General features: G+C 43.8%; 1 protein-coding gene across 3 annotated transcripts in view; it reads left to right on the top strand.

Moving 5' to 3' along the window:
• Nucleotides 1-21,641, top strand: part of ARMC9 (armadillo repeat containing 9) — a 270,125-nt gene that overhangs the window by 57,034 nt on the left and 191,450 nt on the right. For all 3 annotated transcript variants that reach the window (XM_077290173.1, XM_077290174.1, XM_077290175.1), the window contains exons 7-8: nucleotides 3,002-3,026; nucleotides 13,061-13,212. In XM_077290173.1, the coding sequence (XP_077146288.1) occupies nucleotides 3,002-3,026; nucleotides 13,061-13,212 (177 nt within the window). The remainder of the gene's footprint in view (nucleotides 1-3,001; nucleotides 3,027-13,060; nucleotides 13,213-21,641) is intronic.

Here is a 21,641-nt window from a genome sequence, read left to right on the forward strand (position 1 = left end):
GTCAAGGCCGGAAATGAGCGCATCGCTGACCCCCGTCACATGATTAGGGGTCAGCGATGCTTCTGTATAGTAACCATAGAGGTCCTTGAGACCTCTATGGTTACTGATCCCCGGTAGCTGTGAGCGCCACCCTGTGGTCGGCGCTCATAGCACACCTGCATTTCTGCTGCATAGCAGCGATCTGATGATCGCTGCTATGTAGCAGAGCTGATCTATGGAGGCTATTGAAGCATGGCAAAAGTAAAAAAACAAAAAAGGTAAAAAAAAAATGTGAAAAAAAAAAATATCAAAGTTTAATTCACCCCCCTTTCGCCCCATTCAAAATAAATCAATAAAAAAAAATCAAACCTACACATATTTGGTATCGCCGCGTTCAGAATTGCCCGATTTATCAATAAAAAGAAAGCATTAACCTGATCGCTAAACAGCGTAGCGAGAAAAAAATTAGAAACGCCAGAATTACGTTTTTTGGTCGCCGCGACATTGCATTAAAATGCAGTAGCGGGCAATCAAAAGAACGTATCTGCACTGAAATGGTATCATTAAAAACGCCAGCTAGGCACGCAAAAAATAAGCCCTCAACCAACCCCGGATCACGAAAAATGGAGACGGTACGGGTATCGGAAAATGTCGCAATTTTGTTTTTGTTTTTTTTTAGCAAAGTTTGGAATTTTTTTTCACCACTTAGATAAAAAATAACCTAGTCATGTTTGGTGTCTATGAACTCGTAATGACCTGGAGAATCATAATGGCAAGTCAGTTGTAGCATTTAATGAACCTAGCAAAAAAGCCAAACAAAAAACAAGTGTGGGACTGCACTTTTAATGCAATTTCACCGCACTTGGAATTTTTTTCCCGTTTTCTAGTACACGACATGCTAAAACCAATGATGTCGTTCAAAAGTACAACTTGGTTCGCAAAAAATAAGCCCTCACATGGCCATATTGATGGAAAAATAAAAAGTTATGGCTCTGGGAAAGAGATGGGTGAAAAACGAACACGGAAAAACGGAAAATCCCAAGGTCATGAAGGGGTTAAAGTTTGCAACAAGCCACCTGGGAGACACACCAAACATGTGGAAGAAGGTGCTCTTGTCAGATGAAACCAAAATCAAACTTTTTGGCAACAATGCCAAACGATATGTTTGGCATAAAGGCAACACAGCTCGTCACCCTGAACACATCATCCCCACTGTCAAACATGGTGGCAGCATCATGGTTTGGGCCTGCTTTTATTCAGCAGGGACAGGAATGATGGATAAAATTGATGGGAAGATGGATGGAGCCAAATACAGGACCATTCTTGAAGAAAACCTGTTGGAGTCTGCAAAAGTCCTGAGACTGGGACGGAGATTTGTCTTCCAACAAGACAATGATCCCAAACATAAAGCAAAATATACAATGGAATGGTTCACAAATAAATGTATCCATGTGTTAGAATGGCCAAGTCAAAGTCCAGACCTCAATCCAATCGAGAATCTGTGGAAAGAGCTGAAAACTGCTGTTCACAAACGATCTCCATCAAACCTCACTGAGCTTGAGCTGTTTGCCAAGGAAGAATGGGCAAGAATTTCAGTCTCTCGATGTACAAAACTGATAGAGACATACCCCAAGCGACTTGCAGCTGTAATCGCAGCAAAAGGTGGCGCAACAAAGTAATAAGTTAAAGGAGCCGAATAATATTGCACGCCCCACTTTTCTGTTTTTGAATTTCCACAAAAATTTAAAATAACCAATAAATTTTGTTCAACTTCACAATTGTGTCCCATTTGTTGTTGATTCTTCACCAAAAATTTACATTTGGTATCTTTGTTTGAAGCATGATATGTGGGAAAAGGTTGAAAAGTTCCAGTTAGCCGAATACTTTCGCAAGGCACCGTATATTAGTTTGTGCCATTCTGATCACAATTCTCTACCTTTTGCCCTGTGAATCCCTGATTATTACACAAGGTACACTGCCACAATATATTGTATAGTAAAAGTAATTACAGTGCTAGTGACAGCCCCAAATTAGCTGTGACATGTCTACTAGACAACTAAAAATAAAATTTAAATGACATTTTTTTGGATGAGGCTCTAGGATGTCTCTTAGTGACTCGTACTCTCTGCAGGGTGGCTCATCATGACATGAAGCAAATCTAAAGAAATGGATGAAGCAGTGTCCTAGCAGCTGTTCATGCCAATGTAGTGACAGCTGGTGGCATTGTGATGGTGCTCTCGAGTATCACTTGTATCCTCATCAGTTGTTTTTTTTTTTTATCCTCAACTGATGCAAAAATACATCTGTTGGCATTGCTTCAAGCTTTTTCATAATTTTCCACTCCTTGAAGAGCTTCCCTGTCACTGAGTGGAACATGAGTTGCTGCAATGAACTGTTTTGGTCCAGCTCCTGGTGGTACAAATAAACTGACGCACTTGATACCAGAAATGATCCCATAAAAATCAATTCTGCTTTCCCTCCCATATCTAAGTACCATGATGGCGGAAATTAAAATATTAAAAACACCGGTTGGCTGTGTATGAGTGAAAGCAAACTTCCATGTATAAGGTTGAGTAGATGCTGAAGATGATTATAAGAGCATAAAGCCATTTTTTAACACTCATTTTTCCATAAGCTCACTGGAGTGGTCACTGGCATGGCATAATACGCTCGCTCTGCGGTTAGTTTGAGCATACCATTTAGGATACTGGGATGTGACTCTTCTAAATGTAGCTTTTGTGGTGAATCATTTATTGCCAGTTCAGCAGAAATATGAAATCATTGCACAGCTGTGGGGCAGTGAATAAAAGCTCTTTTTTATTTTTTTAAGTACAGCTCTACATAGTAATTTAACAGCTCATGTTGGCTGCACTTGAGAGATGTTCACAAAGAATACAAACACTTCTCGTCCAACATATACATGTAATCCAAGGAAGAGCATTTCATTTGATGGCTAGATGAATGTCGATAAGAAACTTTTTGAAAGTGCATTGTACATTTCCTTAACGTATTTAAATACCAGAAAGAGAGTGGCCAATGTAGCAAAGGTGAGTTCATTGCACATATATGTGTATACTTGTGTATAAATATGTGTATTCATAATTTCGATGTTGAAGCATATACATTGTAAGGTGGCAGCTGGAAGATGACTCCTGTGATGACACTGAGGCGCTCCTGATTGTGTTTGAGAGAGTGGTGGACCAGGACAAATTTCCTCTGGAACAGTGAATGGAGATTCTGGTGCCATATCTTACTGGGGAACCACATAAGGTGTATTATGAACTGACTCTTCAGGACGCAAAGGAGTATGTCAATCTGAAGGCAGAGATTTTGGCTCATCTGGGCATAACACTGGCAGTCAGGACACAAGGGTGCATTACTGGGGCTATCTCAGAGACAAAGTTCCCAGTCCCAGATGTTTAATCCCCTGCACTCGGAGCATAAATGGCTGCAGCCTGAGATTTGTTCCCCAACACAGATGGTGGAGAGAGTGGTGATTGACCGGTTCATCCACTCACTGCTGAGGCCGGTTCAATGCTGGGTTGCCCAGTAAGTTCCCCAGATGCGAGGAAAGATTGCCAGTGTGACGCCTATTGTGAAATAGCACCTCCTCCAAGAACAAGTAATAATAGATCAGCTTGAGTAAGACAGTTCAAACCTGGGAATCTGGTACTTGTGCTGGTGCTTACATTGGAGAGAGAGTTTCCTGCCAAGTGGCAAGGACCATACGAAGTGGTGGAGAGGGTTGGTGAGGTCAATTATAAAATTCATCAACCAGGAAAGGGGAAGCCCCACCAAGTTAATCATGTCAATTTAATTAAAACTGAGCAGGATAGGGAACCTCTCAAAACTCCTTGTGTTCTGGCCAAAGTCTGAAGCCAATGTTGAAGATGTCAAAGTGGCAGACATTTTGTCACTCTCCCAAAAGTAGCAATGCCTAGAGCTGCTCAGCTACACCAAAATAGAATCCTTTTTTCTGAGTTGCCAGGCATCACTCAGGTCACTGAGCTTGAGTTTCTTACACAGCCTCATGTTTGCATCAACTTGAATCCCTATCAGACTCCAGAAGCATGCCGAGATGTGATCTCAAAAGAGGTAAAACGAATACTGAAACTGAGGATCATTGAAGAATCCAAGAGCAGATGGTCCAGTCCCATTGTGTTGGTACCAAAGCCAAATGCGAAATAGCAATTCTGTAACGATTACAGAAAGCTCAGCTTGATGCCTGACGTTTTGAGCTTAGCGCTCTTAGGGGGAGGTATGTAAGGTGGAAGCTGGAAAGGTCCTAGCAGGAGATGTGTCACCTTGGTGATGTGAAGCCCAGAAATGCAGGCTCCAGCACTGTTAATGCTGAGAGGGTTTTTAATGGGCCCTGATTTTGGGTCCAGGTTTGAGGAACGACCAGAAGGACTTGGTTGAGACTGGCCGTTCCGATTCTCCAGAGTTTGGCTTATTCTGTGTGGAGGTGGAATGACCAGTTTGTATGTTGAACAGTCTCTGCCAGAGGTTGTGAGAACAGGACTGTTATCCAAACAGGTTAGCCTGTGCTGTTGTGTGGACTGTTTATTTATTTTTACTTTTTATGCCGAGAAAAGGCTGTCCAGTGTTTATGACCACAATAAACTTCAGCTGTTTGGACCCGACCATTGCCTTTGTGTACCTGAAGCGTTGTTTAGAAACGAGTGAATCCCTAATATATACTGTATTAACATTTCTTTCCATCCTGTGATTTCCAGACAGCGCTTCAGGTATACACATATATATTTGATAATACCAGCTATTGAACCCGTTATACAAGCATTTTTATTGGTATATTCTCTCGTTCCAACCGATGTCCTGGAGATAATGGGCTTTGGACAGAAGGACACATCTCCGGTTATATTATAGAGATAGATATATAATATATTCCTCAACATTGAAATTGCAGCACCAAGAAGGAAAAGTCATGGAATTATGGAAATCACAGGATGGAAAGACATTTTAATTATTTGCAAGTGGTGAGAAAATGGAAACAAAATGTTAAAAACATCTCAATTTATTCAATATCGAGTATGGGCTTCACATGCAGAAATCTCTAGTTATTAATGGTTGTCTGAGGAATGTTCTGCCACTCTGAATGCACTTTGCATGCAAATTAATCAAGAGCCACTGCTGGCAGCTCCCATTGCAATTGCCAATCATTACTGTCCCAGATGTACTTAATAAGAGACAAGTACGGAGACGCTGCAGACCATTATTGCGCGTTTAGGCCATGCAGGTTGCGCACATTATGACGAGCAATATCTGGCTTGGCGTTAGTGTGTTGATTACTCATTCTAAGAATGAGCCATCAGTATCAAATTCCTGTAAGACTCCTTTAATAGGTTTGCTTTAAAAGGTTTGTCCACTACTTTGATAACTCCATCTTGAATACAAGAGTGCCTCTAAAGGAGATTAAAAGAACCCTTTATACTCGCCAGCACCGTTCCAAGGATGTTGGTGTCAGGTTTGCCAGCACTCCCATGGCATTGTTATGGCTGGTGAGAACTGCAGCCCATTAGCAGATGCTGATAGGATGCAGTTCTCACATGACATAACAATGTCAAGCGACCAAAGGCACTGCTGAAATGGTGCTGGTGCAAGATGTGGGTATAAGGTTTTTTTTAATTAGTTTTCTATTGGGAATTATTGTATGTAAGAGCGGGTTGTAGACAGAGTTGGCAGCCCCTTTATGTACCTGTTGTAACTGGTCAAGCATGATGCATTTTTTCTGATGCTCAGGAAATGTCTGTATGTTTATTTTATGGCTCAAGTCGGTCTCCATAAATTGTACATTTGTGAATTGAAGCAACACTTTTTATAGATGAACTTTAATCACATTCTGTATCCCATCGGATTGTAGTTGTTATTTTTTAGACCAGGTTGGGAGAATAGAAGAAACTATTTTATAGGCTTTTACGGGCAAGTTCTTGGGTGTTTTACAGCACCTAGAAGATATTTTTGTAATACTTTGTTATTGCTATCAGGAGGACAATGAGTTAAATCCTACGTCTGTGAAGAAGGGATTATTGGGAGGCCAGCCATGGCTGGAGAAAAACAACATTTTTGGAACATCAAAATGATGATTATCAGACAGTGTTGGGAGAGAGGTACGCAGTGATTACATGGAATATTCTGACACTTGCTCCACATTCACCCTAAGGTCCTGTCAGCCTTCCTGACATGTCTTTTAGGAAATACTTGTATTCCTTATAAAATAACTATCTTGGAACATCTTTTCTTAGAAGTGTATTTTTAGGAGTTCATCTGTCTTTCTTATTAGAAATTTAAAACCGTGCCTTACCAGTCATGGGGGTGTCCGTATACAGTTTAATAATGTTAGCATTGTCCCACTATGGGAACACACCCCTTGGACAAGAGGATTGGTAACGCTCAGTTGTCAGTTTATTGATAAATGTCTACAATGGATACTAGAGGAACCCCTGGATTCTCTGCATCGGTGGTGGTCTCAGAGGTCGGACTAGCATCAACCTTAAAGCCATGGCATGTTCTAGCAGTATGGCATTACTTTAGAAGATTGGAAAACACCCTTTAAATGCATTCACATATCCATATTTTCTGGCCATGTTATATCTCCTTATAATGTCTGAGGAATAAAGATATTCCTTGCAGAGAGCGCCAGGTTGGTGTAGGAGACTTATAGGAAATACAATGCTTCCTTGGAAAATTAAAGAGGTTGTCCCTAGAACAAAGTATACTTTAAGCAATGGATCTTGAAATAGAAATTTTAATTAATAGATCTTAGAATAATAATAATAAGTTCCACAATTGGATGTGTTTAAAAAAAATGTTCCTGTGCTGAGATAATCTTATAAATGTGTCCCTGGTTTGTACTGTGTAATGGCTGTGTCTGACTGTGTACAGGAGCATGGTCTGATGATATCACAGCTCCTGGGCAGAGGAGGAAGCAAAAGAGAGTATACAGACAGGACAGCATGGGATCACAGCTGATTCCTTCTGTGAGATAAAAATGTATCTGCCTGTTTAAGAACTTGTTTTGCCTCACAGAATCAGCTGCATCCCGTGCTGTGATGTCAGTATACTCTCTTTTGATTCTTCCCCTGCCCAGGAGCTGTGGTTTATCAGACCATGTTAATGTATGGTCAGACACAGCCATTACACAATGGCACATTTATAAGATAATCCTGGGACAAAAACATTTTTTTTTCCAACGCATCTAATTGTGGAACTTATTATTATTCTAAGACTTTTTTTTTAAGAAGAATCCCAAAAATGAAAACTAGACCACAAATAAAGTAGTGTAGAAATAAACCACCAACCAGTCTACCACCGGAGGCAAATGAGCGAACTGTGGCAGACACAAAACAGGCTGCCAAAGTAGCAGTTTCCCTTTGGCTATGTGCACATGAAGACTTTTTGATGAGTTTTTGGGGCAGAAACGCCACTTTTTTTTTTAATTAGGAGATTTGGATCAGGAGTTGGAGGTTTTCCGTACAGTTTCTGTTCAATTTCTGATCCAAAAACTGCTAAAAAACCACTGTGCGCACATAGCCAAACATATGAGGACACATGAGGAGGAGTTTATCAAGCTATTAGGTGACGTTCAGTGGATTTTGAAAAACCTCATTCACATGCAATGTTTTTTTTTTTCATGGGAAACCATGATGGTAGTGCCATAAAAAGCACTACTAACTCTTTTCACCATATGCAGTATTTCTGCACGGCTTTTACAATGCAGTTGTGGTGCATCACACGGCTCTGTGCCTGAATATACCCTAAATCCTATACTATGAGTAAAAGCCCGCTCCCTAGTCAGTAGTTATAAATAGGCAGATGCCAATACCACCGTCCATGTGGCTACACAGCGCTCCAGATATAGTACGCTGTTCTGTACGCCAGCCTTTACTAAGCTGATGACTTTTAGTTTATTTTCATTAAATCAATAGACGGTAGGGTGAATTGAGTTTTGTTAATCCTCTCTATGAAACATGCAATTTGAACCTCTGGTGCTGAGATGTGTTTTTATTCCAAAACTGAAAAAATAACTGGGATTGTACCCAAAGTGTCCAAACTGTGTATGAGATGATGCTTACCCTTAAATGCCCCTCTTTGGGAACCATCCAGCGTTTTTTTGTTTTTTTCAAGGCCTGATGACATAGATAAGACCTGCATAAATATATTCTGGGACTATTTATGGTTTTAGTGATCTCATTTAAATTTGTAAAATATAGGTGTTATATTTTTTTTCTTGCACATAGAAACTGTTTTATATGTGTTTGTATGTAAGATCCTAATCTTAAGGGTTTCTTCAGACGTCCGTGATCATCAGTCCAAGCTTGGATCGCAATGCTATGTCTCATATTTCTATGAGGCTGTCACACTCGGGGTCAGGAGAGGCACGGCCAGTCCAAGCATTGCAATCCAAGATCAAACCGATGATCATGGACGTCTGAAGGAGCCCTAAAATTGCTAATTCAGTAGTGATTGTGACATCTAAGTGGTTATGGGAGAAGGATGTGCTTGTTTCTGTGACGGACACCGTAACAGACTTACCCCCGAGACTGGTCGAGTGTCCGGGGACATGCTGGGAAATCCGGAAACTCCTGCTGTGACGTGAGATGCTGTTGTGAGCACGCCAGCAGGTGAACAGGACCTGCAGCACGTGACCACCGTGGGAGTGGTTGGAGGTGGGGCTAGGTCCTAAACTCCCAGGGATGATGGCAGGAGCCGGGGAAGCCGAGAGAAGTGTCAGGCGAGCCGAGGTCAGACCAGAGGACAGCGCGGTAGCCAAGGGGAGAGACAAATAGCGTGGTAAGAGAGAAGCCGGGGTCAGAAGCCAGAGAAAGGCACGAGGTACCAGAAGCACTAACGAGCAGGAAGTCAGGGACAAAGCAGAGATCAAAACCAGGAGTATCACGAGAAGTACCGAATAAGGAGACAAATGCAAAAAAGGGGAACAGACCGGGTCATACTCAAGCACACAAACAGGAATAAGCAATACACACAGGTATTCACGGGGTCAACTGCTCAGCCGAGATCGGATGTATAACTGACAAAGGGCACAGCACAGGGGCGGGTAAATATAGCCCTCCCCAACCCAAAGAGAGGCCACATAACAGTAACCCTAGAAGTACTGCCAAAGAAATCCTGAATAAACCATGACAGTTTCACTCCATTACCCTCCTACAGGTGAAATTGTGGGGGAGCGATGAGTTGTCATTGCACCTAGGGTCTAGGGCTTTAACCCCTTCACGACATGCGCCGATGTACGGCGCATGCCGTGCCTCCCCCTTTGATGTTTTGTACAGCTGACATGTGCGCGCAATAGCGGCTGGTGAAATCGCTATTCACCAGCCGCTATTAACCTGTTAAATGCCGCTGTCAAACGCAGACAGCGGCATTCAACTACCGCATCCGGCCGGGCGGCCGGAAATGACGTCATCGCCGACCCCCGTCACATGATTGGGGGTCGGCGATGCATCAGGAAGGTAACCATAGAGGTCCTTGACACGTCTATGGTTACTGATGCCGGCCTGCTGTGAGCGCCCCCCTGTGGTCGGCGCTCACAGCACACCTGCATTTCTGCTGCATAGCAGCGATCTGATCATCGCTGTTATGTAGCAGAGCCGATCGGGCTGTGCCTGCTTCTAGCCTCCCATGGAGGCTATTGAAGCATGGCAAAAGTGAAAAAAAAAAGTTTTTAAAAATGTGAAAAAAATATTAAAAATATAAAAGTTTAAATCACCCCCCTTTCGCCCCATCCTAAATAAAACAATAAAAAAAAAAAATCAAACCTACACATATTTGGTATCGTTGCGTTCAGAATCGCCCGATCTATCAATAAAAAAAAAAGCATTAACCTGATCGCTAAACAGCGTAGCGAGAAAAAAATCCAAAACGCCAGAATTGCTTTTTTTTGGTCGCCGCGACATTGCGTTAAAATGCAATAATGGGCGATCAAAAGAACGTATCTGCGCCGAAATGGTATAATTGAAAACGCCAGCTTCGCACGCAAAAAATAAGCCCTCACCCGACCCCAGATCACGAAAATTGGAGACGCTACGGGTATCGGAAAATGGCACTTTTTTTTTTTTTTTTGGGAATTTTTTTTCACCACTTGGATAAAAAATAACCTAGTCATGCTAGGTGTCTATGAACTCGTAATGACCTAGAGAATCATAATGGCAGGATAGTTTTAGCATTTAGTGAACCTAGCAAAAAAGCCAAACAAAAAACAAGTGTGGGATTGCACTTTTTTTGCAATTTCACCGCACTTGGAATTTTTTTCCCGTTTTCTAGTACACGACATGGTAAAACCAATGGTGTCGTTCAAAAGTACAACTCGTCCCGCAAAAAATAAGCCCTCACATGGCCATATTGACAGAAAAATAAAAAAGTTATGGCTCTGGGAAGGAGGGGAGCGAAAAACGAAAACACAAAAACGAAAAAGGGCCGCGGCATGAAGGGGTTAAAAGAGATCGCAAAATTTACAATAACCCGCCATGCAGAAGTGTTGCAACATATTGCACATGTGATTTGAAATCACCTCCCTTTATTCCATTCTATAAGTAAAAACAGAAAGGAAATTTGGCATTGTTCCATCTGTAAAACTCCAAACACTAAAATTTTTTTTAGAAATTACCATTGTAACATTTTAAAAATGATAGTTTGAATTGCTGTAATCATACTGACCTACAGGGTTAGGCTATGTGCACACGTTGCGGATTGTATGCATTTTTGCCGCGTTTTTTTCGCACCGAAAATGCATACACAACACAGCCCATTGAATTCAATGGGATTCCGCAGAGCTGTGCTAATAATGCGTATTTTTCCGCGGCGGAATTGCATCACGGAAAAATACGCAGCATGTTCATTCTTTGTGTGGAATCGCGGCAATTCCCCACACATAGGAATGCATTGATCCGCTTACTTTCCGCATGAGGCTATGCCCACCATGCGCAAAGTAAGCGAATCATGTGCGGATGGTAACTGGGTGTGGAGGAGAGGACTCTCTCCTCCAGGCCCTGGGAACCGTATACCTGTAAAAAAAAAAGAATTAAAATAAAAAATAGTTATATACTCACCTTCTGACGGCCCCTGGATCCAGCCCAGGCCTTAGCGATGCTCCCGGCAGCTCCCCTTCCCAGTGATGCTTTGTGGCAATGACCTGTGATGATGTAGCGGTCTCGCGTGATCCTACGTCATCTGGGGTCATTGTCGCGAGGCATTACTGGGAATAGGAGCATCGCGAGGAGCGGGAAGGCTGCGGGGGCCGCCGGAAGGTGAGAATATCACGATTTTTTTTATTATTATTTATTATTTTATTATTAGGCAGCCAACCTGTCAATCAGTTTTCCAAGTGATGCTACAGATCGCTTGTAAAACGCTAGCATTCTGCAAGCTAATTACACTTGTAAAACGCTAGTGTTTAGCGGGAAAAAGCATTCCAATTCCGCATGCGTTTTACCCGCGGCAGGGAGTTGCGGAATTGCCGCGGAAATTTCCGCGGCAATTCAGCAACGTGTGCACATTGCCTTAAGCTTCCAGGTCCGTGGTGAATTTACTTTTATTATTTATTTTTCTTTACCATTTACCCCAGAAATAATTTTTGCCCCAATGTTTTTAGTACATTATATAATTATAAATGGATAAATGAAAAAGCCTCGAATAGGCAACATAAATGGAAAAAATTCTGTTTTTTGGAAGATTGAGGATGAATAAAAAAATAAAGGAAATTAAACATGGCCATCATGTGAATGGGTTAATACAGCTAAATTGTGTTGGCTTTTAATGCAGCAGACTGGCATTACGGTATATGCTATCATTTAGTTATCAACAATTCCATCCATTCATCTCTTTTGTAGACTTTACAGTGATCCATTCTGGGTCTTCATTGCATGTGTTTGCCCCCAACACTGAACGTCATCTGCCATTTTGCTGCCCCTTTGGCCAGTTTATCCAGGTCATCTTTTAAGTTGGCATACAATATACTCTATCGTTACCACTAGAGCTTTGTGTCACCTAGGAGTACAGAGGAAATGCGATCAAGTCCCACATCTGCATCATTATACCATAATAGTCCTGACCCTGTGGGTACTCCGCTCTTACCATTAGTCCTGTTGGAATATGAGTTGTTTATGACAACTCTGTGATTATTGTCTTTAGTTACTTTTGGATCCACTCTCAAACTGCACAAATGATCTTCTCTGAACCAACGGACCTTCTTAAAGAGGTTATCTATTTCTGGACAACACCTTAACTGCTTAAGTGCCCCATATAACATAAAGAAAACAAACATTTTCTTACCTGTCAGACCGAAGCCGTGCCATCAGTTCCCATTGATCACGTGATATAGGTTTAGGTGTCAGCGATCACTTGACATAACAGTCGGCAGTCAATGATCGACTGCAGCGCTCACAATTCTGTCAGATGGAAGCTGCAGCACTCAGTCATGTCACTGACTAGAGTTGCAGCGCAGACTTCACCAGCGTGGCGTCAGTCTAGGATGTAAATATATTCTTTATGTTATATAGGGCACTTCATAATGGACAACCCCTTTAAGGGTTATTCCTATGTTTAGAGCTGGCTTCTAATTAGGGTGGATCGTCCCGAATCCCCAGAACTGGGTTCTGCATAGCTCCGTCTGAAAGGAGCGGTGGCCTTTCATGGGCACTACTGCTCTATTCCTTCTCCATGGCACTGCCAGAGATGGCTCAGTACCTACTTGGCTTTTTCTGCCAGTCCCATAGAGAAGGAAAGGAGCGGTGGTGTGCATATCCGGCCTTTTCAGAGCACTGGTCTCGGGATCTGTGAGGGTCCCAGCGGTCGGGCCCAACAAGCCTGCAAGTTTTCACCCATCCTCCGGGTAGAGGATTACCCCCTAAAGTAGGAATAAACCGTCACTATGGTGAATAAGATTATTAGTTTGTCACCAGGCCATCGTTACCCTATCTGTGTAGGAAATACTTCAGCGTCATAAATAATGGTTTAACGATCACTTGTCTTAGTCAGATCATGTTTCTTGCGTGATTTTCTGAAATCAGCACTGATCAGAGCTGCACCTCTCATTTGTGTTCTTCAGATGTGCAGTTGGGGCAGCAGTTGGCCGAAGCTGAGCACAGAGCCATCACCTACATGAAGCGCTTCAATAAGATGCAGTCTGATTACCACAACCTCATCGGTGTCACGGCTGAGCTCGTCGACTCTCTTGAGGCAACAATTAATGGAAAGCTGGTAAGAAAATGAACATAGATATAATGTAATATCTTATACTTAGTAAGATTCCTATTATTCAGCCGGGCACATGTCTCTCGTAATGATAACGTGACGGTGGCTCAGTGGTTAGCACTGCAGCCTTGCAGCGCTGGGGTCCTCGGTTCATATCCCACCAAGGACATCATATGCAAGGAGTTTGTATGATCTCACCGTGTTTGTGTGGGTTTCCTCCGGATTCCTACCACACTCCAAAGACATACTGATAGGGAATCTAGATTCTGAGCCCCAATGGGGACAGCGATGATAATATATGTATAGTGCTGTGGAGTATGATGGCGCTATATATGCAAGATAAATAAATCCTAGAATCTTATAATTGTAACCATTTACTGTAAATGACTCTCTGGGTTCAGTGGTCACATTTCTGATCTTGTGACCACATAATCATTTGAGTGCTTTGTGTTTTCTTGTTTTCTTTAAAGGGGTTATCCACTACTTTTCTATGTATGTCCTCTCCATAGGCTAGGTAATCAATATCAGACTGGTGGTGGTGATGGGGGGTGTGTTGTGAATTCCGTTCTCGGGCTCCCTCCTGTGGTCATGAGTGGTACTGTGTGAGTTTGTTCTTGGGCTCCCTCTGGTGGCCTTTAGCGATATGGCTGGTCTTGGCTGGGCTCAGCTGTTTCATCTCCTGCTAGGCTGGGCCTATTTAACTCACCTGGACCTTTACTTGTCGCCTGCTGTCGGTGTGTTCAGTCCTGATCCTGTGCTCTCCTGAATATTCCTTGTGACCAGTCTCCTGCTATGAGAAGCTAAGTTTGCTTGTTCAGTTTCTCATTATTTCCTTGAAAACGTTTCTCATTATATTATGAGTTCAGCCCAGCTTGCTTTTATGTGATTTTTTGCTTGCTGGTTAGTTCTGGGGTGCAGAGTGCGCCCCTCACATCGTGAGTCGGTGTGGGGGTTCTTGTATTCTCTGCGTGGTATACTTTTGATAGTTTTTGTACTGACCGCACAGACACCTATCTATTATCTGCCTATCTAGTATTAGCGGGCCTCATTTGCTAAACCTGTTTCATCTCTACGTTTGTGTTTTCCCCTTAACTCACCGTTATTATTTGTGGGGGGGGGGGGCTATCTAAAACTTTGGGGATATTTCTCTGAGGTAAGTGAGGTCTTTGCTTTCTCTCTAGGGTGTTGTGAAATTGGATTTTGGGCTCCCCCGGTGGCCACTGGTGGAATTGAACTGGTGTGCATCATCCTCTCTGTTCACCTGTTTCCATCAGGATGTGGGAGTCGCTATTTAGCCTTGCTCCTCTGTCACTTCCATGCCGGTCAACATTGTAATCAGAAGCCTTTCTGTGCATGTTCCTGCTGCTAGACAACTCCCAGCTAAGTTGGACTTTAGTCCTTGTTTGTTTTTGCATTTTGTTCCAGTTCACAGCTGTAGTTTCGTTTCTGTGTCTGGAAAGCTCTTGTGATCTGAAATTGCCACTCTGATGTTATGAGTTAATACTAGAGTCTTAAAGTAATTTCAGGATGTGTTTTGATAGGGTTTTCAGCTGACCATGAAAGTGCTCTTTCTGTCTTCCTGCTATCTAGTAAGCGGACCTCAATTTTGCTAAACCTATTTTCATACTACGTTTGTCATTTCATCTAAAATCACCGCCAATATTTGTGGGGGCCTCTGTCTGCCTTTCGGGGAAATTTCTCTAGAGGTGAGCCAGGACTATATTTTCCTCTGCCAGGATTAGTTAGTCCTCCGGCCGGCGCTGGGCGTCTAGGGATAAAACGCAGGCTACGCTACCCGGCTACTGTTAGTTGTGTGGCAGGTTTAGTTCATGGTCAGTTTAGTTTCCATCCTTCCAAGAGCTAGTTCTTATGTTTGCTGGGCTATGTTCTCTTGCCATTGAGAACCATAACAGTTTGACCGGCCTAAAAGGGTTAAATTAATTGACAGAGAAAGGAGAGAAAAGAGAAGTCTGCTGAAGATTTTTTTTTTTTTTTTTCCTTCAGTTCTGAGTGTGCTTGTAATTGAATCTCTTGCAAGTCTGCCTATATTGCAGCCTTTCTCTCTCTCTCTCCTTCTAATCCTGGAATGGCTCTGTGTTCACCTGTTTAAAATGGATATTCAGAGTTTAGCTGCAGGTTTGAATAATCTCACCACGAAAGTTCAAAATTTACAAGATTTTGTTGTTCATGTTCCTATATCTGAACCTAGAATTCCTTTGCCTGAATTTTTCTCGGGGAATAGATCTTGCTTTCAAAATTTCAAAAATAATTGCAAGTTGTTTTTGTCCCTGAAATCTCGCTCTGCTGGAGATCCTGCTCAGCAGGTCAGGATTGTGATTTCCTTGCTCCGGGGCGACCCTCAGGATTGGGCTTTTGCATTGGCTCCAGGGGATCCTGCGTTGCTCAATGTGGATGCGTTTTTTCTGGCCTTGGGGTTGCTTTATGAGGAACCTCAGTTAGAACTTCAGGCGGAAAAGGCCTTGATGTCCCTATCTCAGGGGCAAGACGAAGCTGAAATATACTGCCAGAAATTCCGTAAATGGGCTGTGCTTACTCAGTGGAATGAGTGCGCCCTGGCGGCGAATTTCAGAGAGGGTCTCTCTGATGCCATTAAGGATGTTATGGTGGGGTTCCCTGTGCCTGCGGGTCTGAATGAGTCCATGACAATGGCTATCCAGATCGATAGGCGTCTGCGGGAGCGCAAACCTGTGCACCATTTGGCGGTGTCTACTGAGAAGACGCCAGAGAATATGCAATGTGATAGAATTCTGTCCAGAAGTGAACGGCAGAATTTTAGACGAAAAAATGGGTTGTGCTTCTATTGCGGTGATTCAACTCATGTTATATCAGCATGCTCTAAGCGTACTAAGAAGCTTGATAAGTCTGTTTCAATTGGCACTTTACAGTCTAAGTTTATTCTATCTGTGACCCTGATTTGTTCTTTATCATCTATTACCGCGGATGCCTATGTCGACTCTGGCGCCGCTTTGAGTCTTATGGATTGGTCCTTTGCCAAACGCTGTGGGTATGATTTGGAGCCTCTTGAAACTCCTATACCCCTGAAGGGGATTGACTCCACCCCATTGGCTAGCAATAAACCACAATACTGGACACAAGTAACTATGCGGATTAATCCGGATCACCAGGAGATTATTCGCTTTCTTGTGCTGTATAACCTACATGATGTGTTGGTGCTTGGATTGCCATGGCTGCAATCTCATAACCCAGTCCTTGACTGGAAAGCTATGTCTGTGTTAAGCTGGGGATGTAAGGGGACGCATGGGGACGTACCTGTGGTTTCCATTTCATCATCTATTCCCTCTGAGATTCCTGAATTCTTGACTGAATATCGTGACGTTTTTGAAGAACCTAAGCTTGGTTCATTACCTCCGCACCGGGAGTGCGATTGTGCCATAGATTTGATTCCGGGTAGTAAATACCCTAAGGGTCGTTTATTTAATCTGTCTGTGCCTGAACATGCTGCTATGCGAGAATATATAAAGGAGTCCTTGGAAAAGGGACATATTCGTCCTTCGTCATCTCCCTTAGGAGCCGGTTTTTTCTTTGTGGCTAAGAAAGATGGCTCTTTAAGGCCGTGCATTGATTATCGGCTTTTGAATAAAATCACGGTTAAATATCAATATCCGTTGCCACTGCTGACTGATTTGTTTGCTCGCATAAAGGGGGCCAAGTGGTTCTCTAAGATATATCTCCGTGGGGCGTATAATTTGGTGCGAATTAAGCAGGGGGATGAGTGGAAAACCGCATTTAATACGCCCGAGGGCCACTTTGAGTATTTGGTGATGCCTTTTGGTCTTTCAAATGCCCCTTCAGTCTTTCAGTCCTTTATGCATGACATTTTCCGTGATTATTTGGATAAATTTATGATTGTGTATCTGGATGATATTTTGATTTTTTCGGATGACTGGGACTCTCATGTCCAGCAGGTCAGGAGGGTTTTTCAGGTTTTGCGGTCTAATTCCTTGTGTGTGAAGGGTTCTAAGTGCGTTTTTGGGGTTCAAAAGATTTCCTTTTTGGGATATATTTTTTCCCCCTCTTCCATCGAGATGGATCCTGTCAAGGTTCAGGCTATTTGTGATTGGACGCAACCCTCTTCTCTTAAGAGTCTTCAGAAATTTTTGGGCTTTGCTAACTTTTATCGTCGATTTATTGCTGGTTTTTCTGATGTTGTTAAACCATTGACTGATTTGACTAAGAAGGGTGCTGATGTTGCTGATTGGTCCCCTGCTGCTGTGGAAGCCTTTCGGGAGCTTAAGCGCCGCTTTTCTTCCGCCCCTGTGTTGCGTCAGCCTGATGTTGCTCTTCCTTTTCAGGTTGAGGTCGACGCTTCTGAAATCGGAGCTGGGGCGGTTTTGTCGCAGAGAAGTTCCGATTGCTCCGTGATGAGACCTTGTGCTTTTTTCTCGCGTAAATTTTCGCCCGCCGAGCGGAATTATGATGTTGGGAATCGGGAGCTTTTGGCCATGAAGTGGGCTTTTGAGGAGTGGCGTCATTGGCTTGAGGGGGCTAGACATCAGGTGGTGGTATTGACTGACCACAAAAATCTAATTTATCTTGAGTCCGCCAGACGCCTGAATCCTAGACAGGCGCGCTGGTCGTTGTTTTTCTCTCGGTTTAATTTTGTGGTGTCCTACCTGCCGGGTTCTAAGAATGTTAAGGCGGATGCCCTTTCTAGGAGTTTTGAGCCTGACTCCCCTGGTAATTCTGAACCTACAGGTATCCTTAAGGATGGAGTGATATTGTCTGCCGTTTCTCCAGACCTGCGGCGGGCCTTGCAGGAGTTTCAGGCGGATAGACCTGATCGTTGCCCACCTGGTAGACTGTTTGTTCCTGATGATTGGACCAGTAAAGTCATTTCTGAGGTTCATTCTTCTGCGTTGGCAGGTCATCCTGGAATCTTTGGTACCAGGGATTTGGTGGCAAGGTCCTTCTGGTGGCCTTCCCTGTCTCGAGATGTGCGAGGCTTCGTGCAGTCTTGTGACGTTTGTGCTCGGGCCAAGCCTTGTTGTTCTCGGGCTAGTGGATTGTTGTTGCCCTTGCCTATCCCGAAGAGGCCCTGGACGCACATCTCGATGGATTTTATTTCGGATCTTCCTGTTTCTCAGAAGATGTCTGTCATCTGGGTGGTGTGTGATCGTTTCTCTAAGATGGTCCATTTGGTTCCCCTGCCTAAGTTGCCTTCTTCTTCCGAGTTGGTTCCTCTGTTTTTTCAAAATGTGGTCCGTTTGCATGGTATTCCGGAGAATATCGTTTCTGACAGAGGTACCCAATTCGTGTCTAGATTTTGGCGAGCATTCTGTGCTAGGATGGGCATAGATTTGTCTTTCTCGTCTGCTTTCCATTCTCAGACTAATGGCCAGACCGAGCGGACGAATCAGACCTTGGAGACATATTTGAGGTGTTTTGTGTCTGCAGATCAGGATGATTGGGTTGCTTTTTTGCCTTTAGCGGAGTTTGCCCTCAATAATCGGGCCAGCTCTGCCACCTTGGTGTCTCCCTTTTTCTGTAATTCGGGGTTTCATCCTCGATTTTCTTCTGGTCAGGTGGAATCTTCGGATTGTCCTGGAGTGGATGCTGTGGTGGAGAGGTTGCATCAGATTTGGGGGCAGGTAGTGGACAATTTGAAGTTGTCCCAGGAGAAGACTCAGCTTTTTGCCAACCGCCGGCGTCGGGTTGGTCCTCGGCTTTGTGTTGGGGACTTGGTGTGGTTGTCTTCTCGTTTTGTCCCTATGAGGGTTTCTTCTCCCAAGTTTAAGCCTCGGTTCATCGGCCCGTACAAGATATTGGAGATTCTTAACCCTGTGTCCTTCCGTTTGGACCTCCCTGCATCTTTTTCTATTCATAATGTTTTTCATCGGTCATTATTGCGCAGGTATGAGGTACCGGTTGTGCCTTCCGTTGAGCCTCCTGCTCCGGTGTTGGTTGAGGGCGAGTTGGAGTACGTTGTGGAAAAAATCTTGGACTCCCGTGTTTCCAGACGGAGACTCCAGTATCTGGTCAAATGGAAGGGATACGGTCAGGAGGATAATTCTTGGGTGACTGCCTCTGATGTTCATGCCTCCGATTTGGTCCGTGCCTTTCATAGGGCTCATCCTGATCGCCCTGGTGGTTCTGGTGAGGGTTCGGTGCCCCCTCCTTGAGGGGGGGGTACTGTTGTGAAATTGGATTTTGGGCTCCCCCGGTGGCCACTGGTGGAATTGAACTGGTGTGCATCATCCTCTCTGTTCACCTGTTTCCATCAGGATGTGGGAGTCGCTATTTAGCCTTGCTCCTCTGTCACTTCCATGCCGGTCAACATTGTAATCAGAAGCCTTTCTGTGCATGTTCCTGCTGCTAGACAACTCCCAGCTAAGTTGGACTTTAGTCCTTGTTTGTTTTTGCATTTTGTTCCAGTTCACAGCTGTAGTTTCGTTTCTGTGTCTGGAAAGCTCTTGTGATCTGAAATTGCCACTCTGATGTTATGAGTTAATACTAGAGTCTTAAAGTAATTTCAGGATGTGTTTTGATAGGGTTTTCAGCTGACCATGAAAGTGCTCTTTCTGTCTTCCTGCTATCTAGTAAGCGGACCTCAATTTTGCTAAACCTATTTTCATACTACGTTTGTCATTTCATCTAAAATCACCGCCAATATTTGTGGGGGCCTCTGTCTGCCTTTCGGGGAAATTTCTCTAGAGGTGAGCCAGGACTATATTTTCCTCTGCCAGGATTAGTTAGTCCTCCGGCCGGCGCTGGGCGTCTAGGGATAAAACGCAGGCTACGCTACCCGGCTACTGTTAGTTGTGTGGCAGGTTTAGTTCATGGTCAGTTTAGTTTCCATCCTTCCAAGAGCTAGTTCTTATGTTTGCTGGGCTATGTTCTCTTGCCATTGAGAACCATAACACTAGGGGTAGTCAGTTTCTCAGGCTGTGACGAGGCTTCTAGGTTTTCAGGTAACGCTCCACAGCTGCCTTTAGTGTGTTTGGATAGGATCAGGATTGCGGTCAGTATAGCTTCCACATCCCCAGAACTTGTCCTATATATTCAGGGTATATGTTTCAGGTCAGTTTGAGATCCTACCACCAGGATCATAACAGTACAGCAGGCCCGAAAGTGTTAATGCAGCAGAAGAGGGAGAAGAGAAATCTTAAGGTCATTTTTTTTTTTTTTCTCCCTCTGCACTGTGTTTGGCCTCTCTCCTCCCCTTAATCTCTGGGTGGTTCTGTATGCAGCTACTAATATGGACATTCAGAGTCTGTCTTCTAGTGTGGATCATCTCACTGCAAGGGTACAGGGCATTCAGGATTATGCAGTCCGCAGTCCTATGTCAGAGCCTAAAATACCTATTCCTGAGCTGTTCTCCGGAGATAGATCTAGGTTTTTGAACTTTAAGAATAATTGTAAGTTATTCCTTTCTCTGAGACCTCGCTCATCTGGCGACTCTGTTCAGCAAGTTAAAATTGTTATTTCTTTGTTGCGGGGTGACCCTCAAGATTGGACATTCTCTCTGGCGCCAGGAGATCCGGCACTGCTAAATGTTGATGCGTTTTTTCTGGCGCTTGGAGTGCTTTATGAGGAACCAAATCTGGTAGACCACGCAGAGAAGGTTTTGCTGGCTCTCTCTCAGGGTCGGGATGAAGCAGAGGTTTATTGTCAGAAGTTTAGGAAGTGGTCAGTGCTCACTCAGTGGAATGAGTGCGCCCTGGCGGCGATTTTCAGAAAGGGTCTTTCTGAAGCCCTTAAAGATGTTATGGTGGGGTTCCCCACGCCGGCGGGTCTGAATGAGTCAATGTCTTTGGCCATTCAGATTGATCGGCGTTTGCGGGAGCGCAAACCTGTGCACCCTCTGGCGGTATTTTCTGAGCAGAAACCTGAGCCTATGCAATGTGGCAGGATTCTGACCAGAGTTGAACGGCAAAACCACAGACGTCAGAATGGGTTGTGCTTTTACTGTGGTGATTCTGCTCATGTTATCTCAGCATGCTCTAAGCGCACAAAAAGGGTTGCCAAGTTTGTCACCATTGGTACTGTACAACCTAAATTCATTTTGTCTGTTACTTTGATTTGCTCTCTGTCATCCTACCCAGTTATGGCTTTTGTGGATTCAGGTGCTGCCCTGAATTTGATGGATTTGTCATTTGCCAGGCGCTGTGGTTTTATCTTGGAGCCTTTACAATTCCCTATCCCGCTAAAGGGAATTGATGCTACACCATTGGCCAAGAATAAACCTCAGTACTGGACTCAATTGACCATGTGCATGGCTCCTGTACATCAGGAGGTAATTCGCTTTCTGGTGCTACATAATTTGCATGATGTTGTCGTGTTGGGTCTGCCATGGCTGCAGGCTCATAATCCAGTCCTGGATTGGAAAGCAATGTCTGTGTCAAGTTGGGGTTGCCAGGGGATTCATGGCGATGCTCCTTTGGTGTCAATTGCTT

Source organism: Ranitomeya variabilis, chromosome 2, assembly GCF_051348905.1.
Source record: "Ranitomeya variabilis isolate aRanVar5 chromosome 2, aRanVar5.hap1, whole genome shotgun sequence".
Lineage (NCBI taxonomy): Eukaryota > Metazoa > Chordata > Amphibia > Anura > Dendrobatidae > Ranitomeya > Ranitomeya variabilis.